Genomic DNA, 19,141 nt, shown 5'->3' on the forward strand with positions numbered 1-19,141 from the left:
ATACTAAGGGTTCCTGCATGTACCTATTACAAATATTTTATGTATAGATATGTCTTGGGTTCAGTGTTCATTTTTCTTTGAATAATCTTGATGATTCAGATGGTGTTATGTTTTGCTTCCACTTCATGACCACAATGATCCCAGTTCAATTCCAAACCTTTTAATGTATGCTCCTGACCTTATAAGTATTAATGCAACATGTTGTTTTACCACAGGTGGTGTGCAGAGCTAGAGTCCCAAGACACACATCACACTTCTTCCCCTTGCAACCATACAAATCTGATGAAGCCAAAGGGGTAACCATACTCCTTTCATTCAATCATCGTAGATATGTTCAAACAGATATTTATGTTGCACATGCTCCTCTTGACTCCTCAGACCGACCCGATGTGGTGCTTATTACAGACAAGTAAGTGAAAGTTCTTATGATTTAGGGGTCATATACAGTAAAAACACAAAAATCTGGACTATTATTGTCCATTTTGTCTTATGTGTAATTTAATGTGGGTCTTTGTAAGTGCATATGGGCCTGGTAGTGAGAAAAGTGTACAGAAAAGGGAGGCTTTTTGGATAGATTCAAATAAGTGCATTGAAAGTTTTGGGAGAAATGTAGTTGGGAAGTGTGAAGTGGCAGGTAAAAATTGTAGTTGAGGTGTGTTTAGAGAGTTCATGATAGCTAGCATACTGTTGAGGAAAAAAAGTTAAGCATAAGTACACATGGTAGAGTGTGGTGGAAGGAAGGGTGGTTGATAAGGCTATATTGGAATATGTAGTGATATCCAGGAGAAGGGTAGGAAGAGTTTTAGATGTCCATGTTCTTAATGGTGGAATATCAGATAATTTTTTGGTAGAAGGTAAGTTGAGAGTGGAGGACAGATGGAGAAAGAGGAAAAGGACAGAGGGTAATTAGGTGCATAGAGTAAACTGTCCAAATGAGAAAGAAAAGGAGCAAGAGTGCAAGGAGAAGCTGAGAAAAGTGTGGGAGGTGGTGAAGGTTAGAGTAGAGGTAGGAGTGGAAGAGGAATGGGTGTGTTTCAAGGAGTGAGTAACAAGGTGTGCAAAACTAGTGTGGAATAAGAAGGATGGGAGGGAATAGAAAGAAGTGGTGGGATGATGAAGTGAAAAAGGTTGTAGAAGAGGAGTGAGAATTCATAGGCTGGTTACAAAGTAGTATGAGAGAAACATATAAGAGTTACAAAGAAAAAAAAAAAGAAGAGAAGCAAAACATAAGATAAAGAAAGCAAAAAGGTCAGGCTTAAAATGGGGGAGGAGTATGACAGAAATTTTTAAAAGTAATAAAAAAAATTATAGAAGGCAATTGAGAGAGGAAGGGGAGGTGAATCAAGTTAGAGAAAAAAGATAAAAGGTGCAGATGGAGAGATGATATTGGAAGAGGAGGTGGGAAACTAAAGATGGGCAGAGTATTTTAGGGAGCTGCTAAATGTAGAAGAGGATAGGGAGGGAGTGGTGGTTGCAGTGGGAGGCATCAAGAAAATGACAGTGATGAGAAAAGAAAATGGATGAGAAATAAGGAAAGATGAGGTGCAAGTATTTTTTTAAAATGATGAGAGCAGATAAGTCACCTGGATTAGATGGGTGTCATACAGAGTGTCTGAAAAAAGGAGGTACAGTAATAGCGGACTGGCTACTGAGGTTGTTTGATGTGTATCTAAGGGAGGGTAGATTGCTGAAGGAGTGCCTCTATAGTTTCGCTTTACAAGGGGAAAGGGGACAAATGTGAGTGTAATATTTTCAGAGGGATCATTTTGTTTAGTGTAGTTGGGAAGGCTTATGGGAGGGTTTTAATTGAGAAGATTAGGAGAGGAAAAGAGGGAGTAATTGGTGAGGAACCATTGTGGGTTTAGGAAAGGTAGAGATTGCATAGATCAGATTTTTGCGGTAAGACAGATATGTGAGAAAGCTTTAGCTAAAGGATGCTTTTTCGGGCCTTTAAGCATTTGGGGCTTATGACAGGTTAAACAGGAAGGCACTGTGGGAGGTTTTGCAGATATATGGGATCAGGGGAAAACCTATTAAGAGCAGTCGAGTTTTTACAAGAGTAGTAGTGCCTGTGTTAAAATGGGAAATGGAGAGAGCAAGTGGTTTGAAGTAAAGGTGGAATTGCTTCAGATATGTGTTACGTCACCTTGGCTGTTCAATGTATACATGGATGGGGTGTTGCAGGAGGTAAATGCAAGGGTAATGGGCAGGGGATTGGAGATAAATAAAGAAAATGGAGAAAAGTGGAAGGTGAACCAGTTGTTGTTCACTGACAACACTGCACTTGTGGCAGGGTCGGATGAGGGATAAAGGGAGTTGGTGACAGAGTTTAGGAAAGTATACGATAGGAGAAAGTTGAAGGTAAATGAGGATAAAAATAAGGTGATAAGATATACAAGGAGAGAGGATGGCAGCAATTTGGAAGTAAGTCTTAAGAGAGAAAGGCTGGAGGAAGTAGATAGCTTTAGCTATTTGGGGTTGCATGTGGCAGGAAAGGGAGGAGTGGAGGTGGAGGTAAATTGTAGACCTAGAGAAGAGAAGAGAGGCAGAGAAGAAAAGTTTAAATGTGTTTCAGATAAAATGTCTGAGAAGGATGGTAGGGGTTACAAGGTTGGATAGAGTGAAAAATGAGGAGGGGAGGAAGAGACTGGGTGTGGGAAAGGCAATGGCAGATAGGACTGATGAAAGGGTTTTGGGATGGTTTGGACATATGGAAAGAATGAGTGAAGAGAGATTAGTAAAAGAGGTGTGGAAGGCAGAGGTGGATGGAGTGAGCATGACTGAGGATGAGATGGATGGATGGGAGTGAAAGGGGTGTTGAGCAGGAGTGGGATGTATGTTCAGCAAGGAAGGGAGTAGGCAGGAGATAGGGGTGAGTGGAGAAATAATTGTGTATAGATGATACTGTGATACAAAAGAGGTATTGTGATAGGGATGGATGGGTTAGGGAGTGGTTATGTGTGAATGATATTTGATGCAGCCCAAAGGGATTTCTCCCTGTCTGCTATTTTTCTGCAAGATGAGATGGAAGGGAGTTGGAGTTGGCAATTAAGTGAAGCAGCCTTGCTGTGGATGTGCTGTGTCTTGCTGCATTGCATCTGACCCAGGGCAGTGAGCAGGATACAAGGATGACCCATCATCCATGAGAAGCTATGATGAGAGGAAAGAAAGGGTGGTGGATGGAAGTGGAATGGGTGTGGATAAAATGGGTGGGGGTATGGCTTTTGATTTTGGCTACCTCCCTGGTAAAGGGGAAAAAGCACTTGCTATATATATATATATATATATATACCCCATCTGGGCTACTGGCTGCATGTTAGTGTGGCAAATGTAGCATGCAGTTGATACTTTAGGGCAGCGATTCCCAAACTATGGGTCACGAAGTGCTCAAGAAAGGGACCTTGTCAGAAAAAAAATCATTTCAATCAAAAGCTTCCCTACACTTGTGTTTTCAATAAAAAAAGACTTTCGAAATTGCTTTTTGATGCTTGGGTCGCCACATCTTCACCAGATCTGGATTTGGGTCGCAGCCAAAAAAAGTTTGGGAACCACTGCTTTAGGGTCTGTATGGGGTGCCCCTACAGAACAGAGCCACACATCATTTTGTCTGTGATAGAGGAAAACTCTGTTCATAGAGAAATGATGACACTTTTATACTACAACTGTCCCTCTGTTATGCTGTCCCCCCAACCCCTTGTTACTGTCCTGTACAATTTCTCTGAATATTCATTTCCTTTTTTGCCTACCTACCCTGTGGTGGGGGCAAAAGAATACTACCACCAAGTATTTTCACTTGGATCCTAAGAGGCGAGAAAAAAGGGACAGGGATTGGGACTAGGCATCCTTCTCTCTGTAACCCCACAGGGGACATTCCTAAAAAAAGTAAAGGCATAAGAGGGTCTAGGAGTTTTCTGACCAGCACCCTAAGGTTTGGGTCTTTTATTGTGCGTGGATGTGGTACAGATGAGAGTAAAAGGGAAGAGATAGGTAGTATGTTTGTGAGAAGAAAGATGGATGTGTTGGCTTTGAGTGAAACTAAGTTGAGAGTGAAAGGCGAGTGTAAGTTTGGGAGTGTAAGTGGGAGGTTAGAAGGGGTGGCTATACTAGTAAGTGAAGAAATAGGTAAATGTGTAGTGGAGTGGAAGGAGGTTTCCTCAAGGATAATGTGGATGAAGGTTAAACTGGGAAAGGAGATGTGGGTTTTTGTATGTGCATATGGGCCCAGTAATGAGAAGAGTGTAGAAGAATGGGAGGCTTTTTGGATAGATTTAAATGAGTGCATAGAGGGATTAGGGAGAAATGTCAATGTAATAGTACTGGGAGACCTTAATGCTAGGGTAGGAAATGAACCAATTGACAGAGTGGTTGGGAAATGTGGAGTTCCAGGAAAGAATCGTAGTGGAGAGTTGATGGTGGAGATGTGTCTAGAAAGAGAGTTGATGATAGCAAATACAGTGTTTTGGAAGAAAGTCAAGCATAAGTACACATGGGAGAGGGTGGTGGAAGGGTGGTAGATAGAGCATTAATGGACTATGTAGTGGTAGATAGGAGTACAATAGGAAGAGTTAAGGATGTACATGTGCTAAGGGGAGAGGGTGGGGGAATATCAGATCATTTTTTGGTGGAAGGTAAATTGAAAATGGAGGATAGATGGAGAAAGAGGAAGAGGACAAAAGGTAGATGCCTAGAGTGAACTCTTTACATGAAAAGGAAAAGGAGAAGGAGTACAAGAAGAAGCTGAGAGAGGAGTGGCAGGGAGTGAAGGATAGAGTAGAACTAGGAGTGGAGGAGGAATGGGGATGGTTGAAGGGGGGAGTCATAAAATGTGCAAAGATGGTGTGTGGAACAAAAAGGACAGGAGGAAACAGAAGGAAGGGTAGTGAATGATGGGATGAGGAAACAAAGAAGGTTGTAGAAGAGAAGCGAGCTTTCACAGATTGGTTACAAAATAGGACGAGGGAGTCATATGAGAGGTACAAAGAAAAGAAAAGAGAAGTAAAGCACAAGGTAAAGGAGGCAAAGAGGAGAGCAGATGTGAAATGGGGAAAGAGTATGACAGAAAAATTTGAAAGTAATAAAAAGATGTTTTGGAAAGAAATTTAGAGAGGAAGAGGAGGCAAATCAAGTAGAGAAGAAAAGGTAAAAGGTGCAGATGGAGAGTTGATAATGGAAGAGAAGGCAGTAAGGGGAAGATGGGCAGAATATTTTAGGGAGTTGCTTAATGTGAAGGAGGATATGGAGGGAAAAATAAATGCAGTGGGAAATATTAAGAAAATGAGAGTGATGAGTGAGGAAAATGGAAGAGAAATAAGGAAAGATGAAGTGAAGGCAGTTGTTAAGATGATGAGAGCAGGTAAGGCACCTGGTCTGGATGGATGCCATGAAGAATGTCTAAAAAAAGGAGGTATAGTGATGGTGGACTGGCTGGTGAGGTTATTTAATGTTTGCTAGAGAGAGGGTAGAGTGCTGGAAGACTGGAGAAGTGCCTGTATAGTTCCACTTTACAAGGGAAAAGGGATCAAGTGTGAGTGTAGTAGTTTCAGAGGGATTAGCTTGTTAAGTGTAGTTGGGAAGGCTTATGGGAGGATCTTGATTGAGAGGATTAGGAGAGGAACAGAGGGAGTAATTGGTGAGGAGCAGTGTGGATTTAGATCGGGTAGAGGTTGTGTAGATCAGATTTTTGTGGTAAGACAGATATGTGAAAAAGCTATAGGAAAAGGGAAGGATGTTTTTTGGGCTTTTATGGATCTGGAAAAAGCTTACGACAGGGTGGACAGGAAGGCACTATGGGAGTTTTGCAGATATACGGGATAGGAGGAAAGCTTCTAGGAGCTGTCAAGAGTTTTTACGAGAGTAGTAGACCATGTGTCAGGATTAGAAATAGAGTGAGTGGTTTGAGGTAAAGGTGGGACTTTGTCAGGGATGCATTATGTTGCCCTGGCTGTTCAACTTGTACATGGATGGGGTAGTGTGAGAGGTAAATGCAAAGGTGGTGGGTCAGGGATTGGAGATGGTTAAAGAAAATGGAGAGAAGTGGGAGGTGAGCCAGCTGTTGTTTGTGGACAACGCTGCGCTTGTGGCAGGATCGGAGGAGGGATTGAGGAAGTTAGTGACAGAGTTTGGGAGAGTGTGTGAAAGAAGAAAGCTGAAGATAAATGTGGGTAAAAGTAAGGTGATGTGATGTACAAGGGGTGAAAGTGGCAGCAGACTGGAAGTGAGCATTAAGGGAGAGCGACTGGAGGAAGTGGATAGTTTTAAATATTTGGGTGCAAATGTGGCAGGAAAAGGTGGAGTGCAGGTGGAGGTAGAATATAGATTGAGAGAAGCGAGTAAATGCCTTGGTGGATTAAAAAGTGTAATGAGGAATAGACATCTGGGAATCGATGCTAAGAGGAGACTATGAAGGAGTGATTGTGCCAACAGCACTGTATGGAGCAGAAACATGGAACATAAGAGAGGAAGAGAGAAGGAGTTTGAATGTGTTTGAGATGAGGTGTCTGAGAAGTATGATGGGGGTTACTAGGCTAGATAGAGTGAGAAATGAGAAGGTGAGGAGAAGAACAGGTGGAAAGGGAGTTGGGAGATAGGGTTGATGAAAGAGTACTGGGATGGTTTGGACACATGGAAAGAATGAGTGAAGAAAGACTAGTAAAAGAGGTATGGAAGGCAGATGTGGAGGGAGTGAACATGAGGGGACGTCCTAGGATGAGATGGATGGATAGGGTGAAGGGGGCTTTGGGGAAGAGGGGAATGTCTGTTGAGGAAGGACGAGAGAGGACAGAAGATAGGGGTGAATGGAGAATGGTTGTATATGGATGATGTTGTGATGCATGAGGTGGAATGGGTGGGGGGAATGGGGGGTGAGGTAGTATGTGTGAGCAAAATTTGATGCAGCCCGAAGGGATTTCTCCTCGTCTTCTCCTTTTATGCATGGGGGGACAGAGAGGGGGGGGTCACCGATTTAATGAAGCGGCCTTGCTGTGGATGTGCTGTGACTTGCGATACTGCCTCTGTCCCAGGGCTGTGGACAAGATGCAGGGATGACCCGTCATCCAGGAGGTGCTAAGATGGGAGGGAGGGTGAAGGGAAGTGGAATGTATTTAGGGATGGAATGGGTGGGAATGATTTTATGCCTTTTTCTTTTTGGCTACCTCCCTTGTAAGGGGGAAGAAGCCTTGGTATATGTATGTATATGTAAATACATACAGTATATATATATATATATATATATATATATATATATATATATATATATACACATATATATGAACATATATATATATATACCAAGTGCTTTTTCCCCCTTACAAGAGAGGTAGCCAATGTCAAAAGGCATAATTCCATTCCCAACCATTCTACCCTAGATTACCACTCCTCCCTCCCTCTCATCTTGGCTCTTCCTGGATGACAGGTCATCCCTGCATCTCGCCCATTGCCCTGGGCCAGAAGCAGTGCAGCAAGACAGAGCACATCCACAGCAAGCCCACTTCATTAAATTAGAAATCCCCTCTCCATCCTCTCATGCAGTAACATGCAGGAAGACGGGGAGAAATTCCTTTGGGCTGCATCAAAATATCATTCAGAGTGAAGGATATAACCAAGATTGAGAGAATACAATGAACAGCAACCAAACTGGTCCCCAGCCTGGGAGATAAACTATATGAGGTATTTACCTAGTTGTATTATACGGGAAGGGAGCTATGTTTGTGGTGACCCATCTTTGTATCTCTCAGCATCAAGTTTTTTCTTAAAATCTTGTATAGTGTTTGCACACACTGTTTCTTTGTCTAATTTGTTCCAAATATCTATCACTCTGTGTGGGAAGCTATTTTTTTTTTTTTTCAGATCTCTTCTGTAATTATCTTTTTTTAGTTTCTTTTCGTGTCCTCTTGTTTTTCCATTGTCCCATTTCTATAAGTCATTTTTATCTAAGATTTCCATTCCCTTCATAATTCTATAGATAGTTAATAAGTTTCCTCTTTTCCTTCTTTGTTCCAGAGTTGGTAATTCTAATTTAGACCGTCTTTGTTCATATGTCATTTTGGAAAGAGTTGGTGCCAGTTTTGTTGTTGCTCTTTGTATTCTAACTTCTTTATATTCTTTTTGGTACTAGGTGTCCATAGTGTTGCTGCGTACTTGAGTTTTGGTCTTATTAGGGTAGTTAAATTTTTCTACCATTTCCTCGTCCAAATAGGCAAATGCCACTTCTATTGACCTCAATAAATTATAGGTTTCTCTGACTATTTTATTAATATGCTTATCCGATGTCATGTCTTTGCTTATCATCACTCCAAGGTCTTTTTCCGAGTTTACTTTTTGTGACCTCTTCATCACCAATTTTATCATCTCTCGATATTCTGTTTTTACTTTTTCCAAACTCCATTATACTACATTTCTTGATATTGAATTTCACTTTCCACTTTTGAGTCCATTTCCAGATTTTGTCCAAGTCTTGTTGTAATGAGTTGCAATCCTCCTCTGTTTTTACTTTCTTTAGTATTTTTGCATCGTCTGCAAAGAAATTCATATAACACTCTACTCCTTCGTCCATGTCATTTATGGATATAGCAAACATGATCGGGGCCAGTACTGATCCCTGTGGGACACCACTTATCATTTCTTCCCAATTTGAGAATTTGTCTCTACTACTCTCATTTTCCTCCCAGTCAGGAAGTCTTTCATCCATTCCAATAATTTTCCTCTGATGCCACCTATTGATTCCATCTTCCTTATTAGCACAGTCTGCCCAACCATCTCTCTCTTGTATTATGTCTATTAATCTTGAGTAGAAGCAGATCAAGTTTGTTGTACATGATCTTCCTTGGCTGAATCCAAATTGATTTGGATTCAGTATAGTTTTTTCTTCCAAATGTTTAACCCATCTATTTTTCTTGACCTTTTCACAAATTTTTGCTACTGTGCTTGTCAGGGAGACCGGTCTGTAATTTGATGGGTCTTCCTTGTTTCCTCCCTTATAAATTGGTACAATATTTGCCTTCTTCCAGTCCTGTGGCACTTTTCCTTCTTTAAGTGAGAATTTAATTATATTGTATATTTTCTCTGTTAATTCTTCCATGCATTCTTTCAGTATCCAATTTGTAATTCCATCTGGACCAAGTGATTTTCTGATGTCAAGGGTTTTGATTTGGTCACCGATTTCCTTTTGTATTACAATTATTTCTTTCATTGAGGGGGATCTCTCTTTCTCTATTTCCTCACAGTTAGGTGAGTTTTCTATTGTGAATACTGATTTAAAATGGTTCATAATTTCAGCCATTTCCATTTTTTCTGTATACTCATGTTTACCTTGGTGCAGATTTTCTATTTCTTGTTTGTTCTTCAATTTACCATTTACATACCTGTAAAATAGTTTGGGTTCTTCCCTGCATTTTTCTATTTTTTTTTTTTCGTATTTTTACATACTCATTTCTTAGTTTGATGTGCATTTGCCATTTGCTTGTTTTCTTGTCTCTTTTCCATTTCTTCCAAGCTTTGTCTCTTTTATCCTTAGCTTCACTACACTTTTTGTTGTACCAGCTTTTTATGTATGTTCTTTCCATTTTTTGTTGTGGTACGTATTTATTTACTCCCTCATTCTAAATTTCTTTTTGTATATACCATTTCTCTTCCATCCCTGTTTCTTCATTTAGGAATTTTTCCCAGTTCACGTTGTGAAAGAATTTTTTGTGTTCCTCAAAATTTGTTTTGTTGTACATTAGTCTTCCTATTCTATGTTTATTATTTCTGCTTTGATCCATTTGCTCTTTCAACTCAAATTCTATTAGTACATGGTCATTCTTTCCTATTGGAGTTTTGTAATAAATTTTATTGACAATTTCAGGCTCTGTCATAAGTATTAACCACTTCGGTACGGAACTTAAATCTCGCGGGCAGCAGCCAATGCCAGCCGTACGTGTTGTAATAATACTCGCATCATAAAATATAGTCACGGCTTTTATCAATCGTTCTCTCTTTCACCCGTGAATTTTGAAAACCACAGAGAATGGGATTAAGAGCAGATTAGAGAGAATGTAAAAACACAGGGGGGACTACAATAAATATAATCAAGACGCCGATATGGCAGCGTCGTGAAGCCACTTGCTCCTCATGACGCCTATGTGTGCGGCACCGTATGGAAGGGGTTAAATCCAGCCTTGATGGTTCTTCACTACCTCTATATCTGGGATTTTAACTTATCCACTGAGTCATTGTGTATTTGATGGTCATGTCGAGCAGGACGTTGCCCCAGAGTTCCTCTCCACCCGTCACTGTCATTTCCTCCCAACATATTTCTTTTGAATTAAAGTCACCCATAATTACTGTATTTCCTCTGTCCTTCAGTATATTAGTTAATTCATATTTTGTATCTTCTAATATTTTGGAATGATCAATTTCTGTCCAGGACTGTGTTTTGGGGTGCACATACACCACTACAAATTTTCTACTCTTCATATGTTTGCTTTCAACTTGTATCATAATTTTGATTCTACATTATTTTTTCCTTCAGTTATTTTTGTTACATTAGATATTTATTAGTCAAAATTAATACTCCACCACCCTGTTTATCCTTTCTGTTCTTTGTCCAGCAGTTGTATAAACCTTGTCCCACAGTGTTGGGTGGTGGAGTACACTTTAATTTAGTTTCCACTATTCCCATTATGTCTGGTTTTTCTAAGGCCAGGTAATCATTTAATTCATTCATTCCTGAAATTATTCCATCTATATTGGTATAAGCTATTTTTAATTTCCTTTCTCCTTGTCTTTTTGTCTTCTTTGTTTCCATAAACACCTCCATCATCGTCGTCGTCGCGGGACCAAGAAGAAGAGGATTTACAATGAAAAAGGAAACCTGGTTTGTATTGTAGGGGAGGAGAGTGATCATGAGTGTCCGAAATGATATCTGTGCAGTGCTAGTCAATTGTATTAACACGCAATTAGCAAAAAATGAAAGAAAACAACGACTCTAAAGCCAACCACAAACCACTCCCGAACCACGTGCAACAACAACAAAGAAGATTTTCCAGGATTTAGTAAGTATGAAAGCAGGAGCTTAAGTCGATTATTAGAGACTGAGGGATATGAGCAAAAATAGGATACGGTGGGAGAATGAAATTATGGACTTAAGAAAGGATATCATTGGCCTAATGGACTGCTTAGGACAAGCGAATCACAAAATCTCTGATCTAAGAAGAACCAACTTGGATCTTACAAATGAGATTAAAGAAATGGAAAGGAATATAAATGAGCTGAAGAGTGAAAAGAAGAGCATTAATTATAATACCAATAGCATACATACATACATACATATACCAAGGCTTTTTCCCCCTTCCAAGGGAGGTAGCCAAAAAGGGAAAGGCATAAAAACACTCCCACCCATTTCATCCCTAAATACACTCCACACCCCTCCCACCCTCCCTCTCATCTGAGCACCTCCTGGATGACGGGTCATCCCTGCACCCTGCCCACCGCCCTGGGTCAGAAGCAGTGTCGCAAGACACAGCACATCCACAGCAAGGCCGCTTCATTAAATCGGCGACCCCCCCTCTCCGTCCCCCCTTGCATATAAGGAGAGGACGGGGAGAAATCCCTTCGGGCTGCGTCAAAATTTACTCACACATACTACCCCCCCCACCCCCCACCCCCGCCCATTCCTCCTCATGCAATCACAACATCATCCATATACAACCATTCTCCACTCACCTCTGTCTTCCGTCCTCTGCTTCCTTCCTCAACAGACATTCCCCTCTTCCCCAAAGCCCCCTTCACCCCATCCATCCACCTCATCCTAGGACGTCCCCTCATGTTCACTCCCTCCACATCTGCCTTCCATACCTCTTTTACTAGTCTTTCTTCACTCATTCTTTCCATGTGTCCAAACCATCCTAATATTCTTTCATCAACCCTATCTCCCAAATCCTTTTTCACCCCTGTTCTCCTCCTCACCTCCTCATTTCTCACTCTATCCAGCCTAGTAACCCCCACCATACTTCTCAGACACCTCATCTCAAACACACTCAAACTCCTTCTCTCTTCTTCTCTTATGTTCCACGTTTCTGCCCCATACAGTGCCGTTGGCACAATCACTCCTTCATACAGTCTCCTCTTCGCATCCATTCCCAAATGTCTATTCCTCATTACACTCTTTAATCCACCAAGGCATTTACTCGCCTCTCTCAATCTACATTCTACCTCCACCTTCACTCCACCCTCTCCTGCCACACTTGCACCCAAGTATCTAAAACCATCCACTTCCTCCAGTCGCTCTCCCTTAATGTTCACTTCCAGTCTACTGCCACTTTCACCCCCTGTACATCTCATCACCTTACTTTTACCCACATTTATCTTTAGCTTTCTTCTATCACATACTCTCCCAAACTCTGCCACCAGCTTCCTCAATTCCTCCTCCGACCCTGCCACAAGCGCAGTGTCGTCCGCAAACAACAGCTGGCTCACCTCCCACTTCTCTCCATTTTCTTTAACCATCTCCAATCCCTGACCCACTACCGTAGCATTCACCTCTCGCACCACCCCATCCATGTATAAGTTGAACAGCCAGGGCGACATAACGCATCCTTGACGAAGTCCCACCTTTACTTCAAACCACTCACTCTCTCCATTTCTAATCCTGACACAAGCTCTACTACTCTCATAAAAACTCTTGACAGCTCCCAAAAGCTTTCCTCCTATCCCATAAATCTGCATAACCTCCCACAGTGCCTTTCTGTCTACCCTATCATAAGCCTTTTCCAGATCCATAAAAGCCCAAAAAACATCCTTCCCCTTCCCTATAGCTTTCTCACATATCTGTCTTACCACAAAGATCTGATCTACACAACCTCTATCTGTCCTAAATCCACACTGTTCCTCACCAAATACCAATAGGAAAAACTTAAAAAAAGAGGTGATCAATAAAATACAAGAAATGATGAAAAAAATCAAAGAGAACCTAGGTGAGGAAAGTATTCAGAAAATTAAGTGGAAGGAAAACATTGAAAATAAGGAAATTGCTTTCAAAGAAATAATCCAACAGCAAATGCAGGATAATGCAAAAGATACAATTATCCAAGTGATTAATGAAAAAGCTAATTGGGTCAGAGATACAGTAGATAGGAAAAAATGTATTGTGGTATATGGACTAAAAGAAAAACAGGGATTGGCGAGGTACATGAGAGAAAAAGAAGAAAAAGAGACAGCAGTAGAAATCCTAAATGAAATTCAGGCAAAGACCTGGACGAGACATATAGAATCGGTCGCTATTCTAAGGAGAGAAATCGACCTCTAAAGATAAAATTAAGGTCACAGATGGTAGTAGAAGACATATTTGAAAAAGTAGGCAACTTGGCATGGAGTGATAAGTACAATAAGATATGGATAAAAAGAGAAATGAATACTGAGGAATTAGAAAAAGAAAAGTCACTAAGAGAAGAAGCAAAGGAAACGGAGACAGAAAGCAAGGAATTCCATTGGAGAGTAATCGACATGAGATTGAGGAAATGGCACATCAAAACGAACAAACCAAAGGCAGAAAAAAAATGGAGAAAGAAGAAAATTAAAAGTGGCCTATACTAACATTGATGGATTAATTTCAGGTCTGAACGAACTCAATGATTACCTGCTAGAAGAAAAACCAGACATAATGGGAATTGTAGAGACTAAACTAAGAGGTGAAATACCATCCATTGATATTGGACAATGACTATATAATTACTGGATAAAAAACAGGGAGGAGAAATCATGTTCTTGGCCAAGAAAGACTTAAACGTGACAGAAATTGCGGAAGGCAAAGGTAATGTGGAACTGATCATGTTAAAAGTCGAAGACAAAAAATGAAAAGTAGAAAGTTTGTGGTGACCTATGTGCCCCCAAAAATTAACGCTTGGAAAGAGAATGAACATACAAAAATGCTAGAAGATACAAGGAAATCACTAAATGAGATACTAATGGGCAGGGGTAATCTGGTAATTATGGGAGACTTCAATTGCAAAGAAATTTGTTGGGAAAACATGACAGTGCGAGGAGGAGACGACTTATGGGGTAATGCACTGCTGGACATGACCATGGAATACACAATGACCCAATGGGTCAGTGAAAACACCAGATACAGAAGCAATGAAGAGCCATCAAAACTAGATTTAATATTTACAACAGAACCTGAAATTGTGGACAAAATTCATTACAAGACACCAATTGGAAAGAGTGACCATATACTCATCGAAACTGTACTAAAGGAAGAAATAGGCAAGGAGAGAAATGAAAAGCATAGGAAAGGAAGATTGATGTACAACAAAACAGACTTTGCAAAACTAAAGATATTCTTCCGGAATGCAAACTGGGAAAAATTCTACATGGAAGAGACAAAAGTGGAAGAGAAATGGAATATCTTGTTGGAAAATTACAATGAAGGCGGAAACAGGCATGTACCAAGACAAAAGAAAGAGAGTGTACATTAAATGTTGGTTCAACAAAAGATGCAGTGAGGCAAAAGACAGAAGGGACAAAGCTTGGAAAAGGTGGAGAAAAGATATAAAACCTAGTAAATGGCAAATTTATATAAACTATAGAAATGAGTATGTTAAAGTGAGTAGAGAGGAGAAAAGGAACCATGAAAAGGATATTATAGATAAATGCAAAGAGCAACCCAAACTATTCTATCAATATGTGAATGGTAAACTTAAAAACAAGTAGGAAATGGTGAAACTATGCCAAGGGAATATAGAATACACCGAAGCATTAGAAATGGGCGAAGTCATGAACAATCACTTTTTAATCTGTCTTCACCAGAGAGAAAGTACAAAATTGGGACAAATATAATAAAAATCGATCTCCCCCCCATGAGTGAGTTTACAACAACAACAAAATATCAGAACACCTATCAAACCTTGACATCAGAAAATCACATGGCCCTGATGGAATTGCAAATTGGATTCTAAAGGAATGCAAAGAAGAACTAATGGACAAAATACACATGATAAATAGCTCACTCAAAGAAGGAAAGATACCTAAAGACTGGAAAAATGCTAACATTGTACCAATATATAAAGGAGGAAACAAGGAAGAACCCACCAACTACAGGCCAGTATCACTAACAAGCACTATAGCCAAAATTTGTGAGAAAATCATCAAGAATAGATGGGTAAAACATCTGGAAGATAACAACATATTAAACCCAAGACAATTTGGGTTCAGACAAGGAAGATCATGCACCACAAACTTAATATGCTTCTACTCAAGACTAATAGACATAGTGCAAGAAAGAAATGGATGGGCTGATTGTGCCTTCCTAGACTTGCAAAAAGCTTTTGACAAAGTACCACACAGAAAATTACTGAAAACAACTGGAACACATAGGAGGAATACAAGGGAACCTACTAAAATGGATAGAGGACTTCCTTACTGGTAGAAAGATGAGAGTAGTGCTCAGAGAAAAATATTCAGATTGGAAAGAAGTGATCAGTGGAGTACCGCAAGGATCTGTATTGGCACCAATAATGTTTGCTATTTATATGAATGACATGGGCGAGGATGTGAAATGTTACATGAGCTTCTTTTTAGACGACACCGAACTGTTAAGGAAAGTAGAAACTGATAAGGACTGCGAAGCACTGCAGGAAGACCTGAATAAGGTATGGAACTGGAGTCAGAAATGGGAAGTGGACTTTAATACTAAGAAGTGTAGCATAATGGAGATTGGAAAAAGCAAAAACAGAATATCAGGAAAATATACAATTGGAACCAAGGAGGTACAGAAGGCAGGATCTGAAAAAGATTTGGGGGTAATTATCACAAACGACTTGTCCTGTGATAAACAGATTAACAAAATTATCGGGGAGGCTTACAACTTGCTAAGATCAATAAAAGTGGCATTTGCATACTTGGGCGAAGACATGATAAGAAAATATTGGTTACATTGATAAGGCCTAGACTAGAGTATGCAGCAACATTGTGGTCTCCCAGTACCAAAAAGAATATAAAGAAAATAGAAAGAATCCAGAGAGCAGCAACAAAAATGGCACCTGCACTTGCAAACCTATCATGTGAGGAGAGATTGGCTAAACTGGAGTTATTGACGCTGGAGCAAAGAAGAGAGAGAGGTGACCTACTGACCATCTACAGAATCATGAAAGGCAGAGATACTCGATAGAGATGACTTACTAAACTGGGACAAGAGAAACAGAAGAGGACATGGAAAGAAAATCAAAAAACATAGCTACAGTGGAGAACTGAAGAAAAACAGTTTTCCACATAGAGTAATGGACACAAACTGGACAATGAATTAGTATGCGCAAAAACCATTCATGAGTTTGAAAGCAAACTAGACACTGCGAGATACAAAGGCGGGACACTACGAGCATAGCTCCCCTTCCCGCAAAATACAACTAGGTAAATATACCATTTTCTCAGCCTCAGATCCACCACTCTCCAAACCATTTTTTTTTTTTTTTTTTCAGTTTCAGTTCTCTTTTCGTTTTTTCATTCGCTTCGTTTCTAAGTTCTTTTTCTTTTTCCTTTTCTTCCTCACTCATTTTTTTTTTTTTTTTAATCCATATATTTTTGTAATGTTCACTATTTGCTAATTTCGTTCTGGATAGTACTTCCTCTGCAATTGTTTGAAATCTAAGCTTTACTTTCAGTGGCCTGTATCGTTTTTCTTTAGAGTATCTGCCCGTCCTATAGGTCTCTTCGATTTCTCTATCCAAGCCTTGTCCTTCCGCTTGTAATTTTTTCAGAATTTCCTTAGCAATCTCTTTCTCCTTTTCCCCCTGATATCTAGGTATATCATGCTTCTCTTTAACCACTTCAGTACGGAACTTAAATCTCGCGGGCAGCAGCCAATGCCAGCCGTACGACGTGTCGTAATAATACTCGCATCATAAAATATAGTCACCGCTTATATCGATCGTTCTCTCTTTCACCCGCGAATTTTGAAAACCACAGAGAATGGGATTCAGGGCACATTTGAGAGAATGTAAAAACACAGGGGCGACTACAATAAATATAATCAAGACGCCGATATGGCAGGGTCGCGAATCCACTTGCTCCTCATGATGCCTACGTGTGCGGCACCGTATGGAAGGGGTTAATGCCATAGATTACAGTGCATCTTTTTTTATCCACTGTGTCCCTAACTAAGTTGCCTTTCTCTTTAAATACTTGGATCACCGTTTCCTTGTTATTTTCCTTGACCTGTTGCTCCATTATTTCTTTAAGGGATAACTTTTGACATTCTTGTTCAACTTTCCACTATTTATATCCTGTAAGTCACTTCTTGCATTTGATCTTTTATCTCCTTTTTTAATGCCTCATTCCTATTTGTGTCTTCACTTTTCAACCTTTAATTTTCTGCCTTTAATTTATTTAATTGCTTTTTTAAGTCCTCTATCTCCCTATTATTCTCATTGGCTTTCCTTACCATAGATACTTCTTTGTACATTGTTTTGTACTCACTTTTGAGTTCTATTAAATTATCCAAAATGTCATTAATATCTCTATTTCTCATTATATTTCTATACCTGGGTTCTCTATCTATTTCTAATCCTCTATGCAAAATATTTCCTTCCCCTTCAAACCTAAAAAAAAAAAAAAAAAAAAAAACTCTTTCAGACCTTTGGTATTCCCTTGGTGTGTGAGACATTTACCTAGTTGTAATATACAGGAGGGGATCTATGCTCGTGGTGACCCGTCTTTGTATCTCTCCGCATCAAATTTTATCTTAAAATCTTGTATAGTGTTTGCACATACTGTTTTGTTGTCTAATTTGTTCCATGTATTTATTGCTCTGTGTGGGAAACTATTCCATTTCAAGTTTTTCCTATAACTATCTTTTTTCAAGTTTTTTTCCGTGTCCTCTCGTTTTACTGTTGTCCCACACTAACAAGTCGTTCCTGTCTAAAACTTCCACTCCTTTCATTATTCTGTAGATAGTCAGCAAATCTCCTCTTTCTCTTCTTTATTCCAGAGTTGGTAGATTCAATTTGGACAGTTTTTGCTCATATGTTAGTTCGGCGAGAGTCGGTGCTAGTTTGGTTGTTGCTCTTTGTAATCTTTCTAGTTTCTTAATATTCTTTTTGGTACTGGGTGTCCAAAGTGATGCTGCGTACACAAGTTTTGGTCTTAATAGTGTAGTTAGTATTTTCTTTATCATTTCTTCATCCATATAAGCAAATGCCACTTTGATTGACCTCAATAAGTTGTAGGTTTCTCTGAATATTTTATTTATATGCTTATCAGGTTTCATGTCCTTTCCAATCATCACTCCAAGATCTTTTTCCGAGTTTGCTTTTTTTTTTTTTTTTCTTCCCCAATTCTGTAATCTTTTGATATTCTGTTTTTACTCTTTCCAAATTCCATTATACTGCATTTCTTTATATTAAATTTTACTTCCCACTTTTGAGTCCAATTCGATATCATGTCCAGATCTTGTTGCAATGAGTTGCAGTCCTCTTCCGTTTTTACCTTCTTTAGTAATTTTGCATCATCTGCAAAGAAATTCATATAGCACTCCACGCCTTCATTCATGTCATTAACCACTTCCATATGGTGACGCCTACATAGGCGTCATGAGGAGCAAGTGGGTATGAGATGATGCCGACGTTGGCATCTTGATTATATCTATTGTAGTCGTACCTGCATGACCCTCATTCTCTCTAAACTGGCTTCATCATATTTTCTATGGTTATCAAAATTCACGGGTGAAAGAGAACGAGCGATTGAGCAGTGACTTTATTTTTTATAATGCGATTATTATGTCGCAACATCGCACGCCTGGCAGCTAATGCTGCCAGAAGTGTGATGTGCCCCGGAGTGAAGAGGTTAATGTCTTCTTTCAAATGACACCTAGTGGAGTCTCAATTCTACTTTCTTCTAAGCATCTCTTCGCTGGTTCTTTGTCTCTTGGAGTTTCTTCGCTTCTTTCCATTTTTTTTTTTTTTTTAAAGAACAATAAAAAAAAAAGATAATAAAAGGAAAATAAATTAATAAATAAAATGGAGATACAAAGACATTTAAATTTTGGTCCCAGTGAGCTTTCACTTTCACTACACCATATCTATGTAAACAACTAGGTCCATTTTCAAGTCGTTCGTTTGTGAATCACTAGCTAGCGGCTGAGAGCGTTTGTTCTGGCACATCCTTTTTCAACCGT

The 19,141-nt window shown here is 39.7% G+C and overlaps 1 protein-coding gene across 8 annotated transcripts in view; it reads left to right on the plus strand.

Moving 5' to 3' along the window:
* The window catches only part of LOC143022390 (intermembrane lipid transfer protein VPS13A-like), a 617,111-nt gene that overhangs the window by 551,004 nt on the left and 46,966 nt on the right, over positions 1-19,141 (plus strand). For all 8 annotated transcript variants that reach the window (XR_012966042.1, XM_076180547.1, XM_076180549.1 and 5 more), the window contains one exon: positions 216-409. Coding sequence is in view for 7 of the 8 variants with exons in the window: in XM_076180547.1 (XP_076036662.1) it covers positions 216-409 (194 nt within the window). In the remaining variant the exon portion in view is untranslated. The remainder of the gene's footprint in view (positions 1-215; positions 410-19,141) is intronic.

This window comes from Oratosquilla oratoria, chromosome 44 (assembly GCF_046742065.1).
Source record: "Oratosquilla oratoria isolate Oo_2021 chromosome 44, ASM4674206v1, whole genome shotgun sequence".
Taxonomy (NCBI): domain Eukaryota; kingdom Metazoa; phylum Arthropoda; class Malacostraca; order Stomatopoda; family Squillidae; genus Oratosquilla; species Oratosquilla oratoria.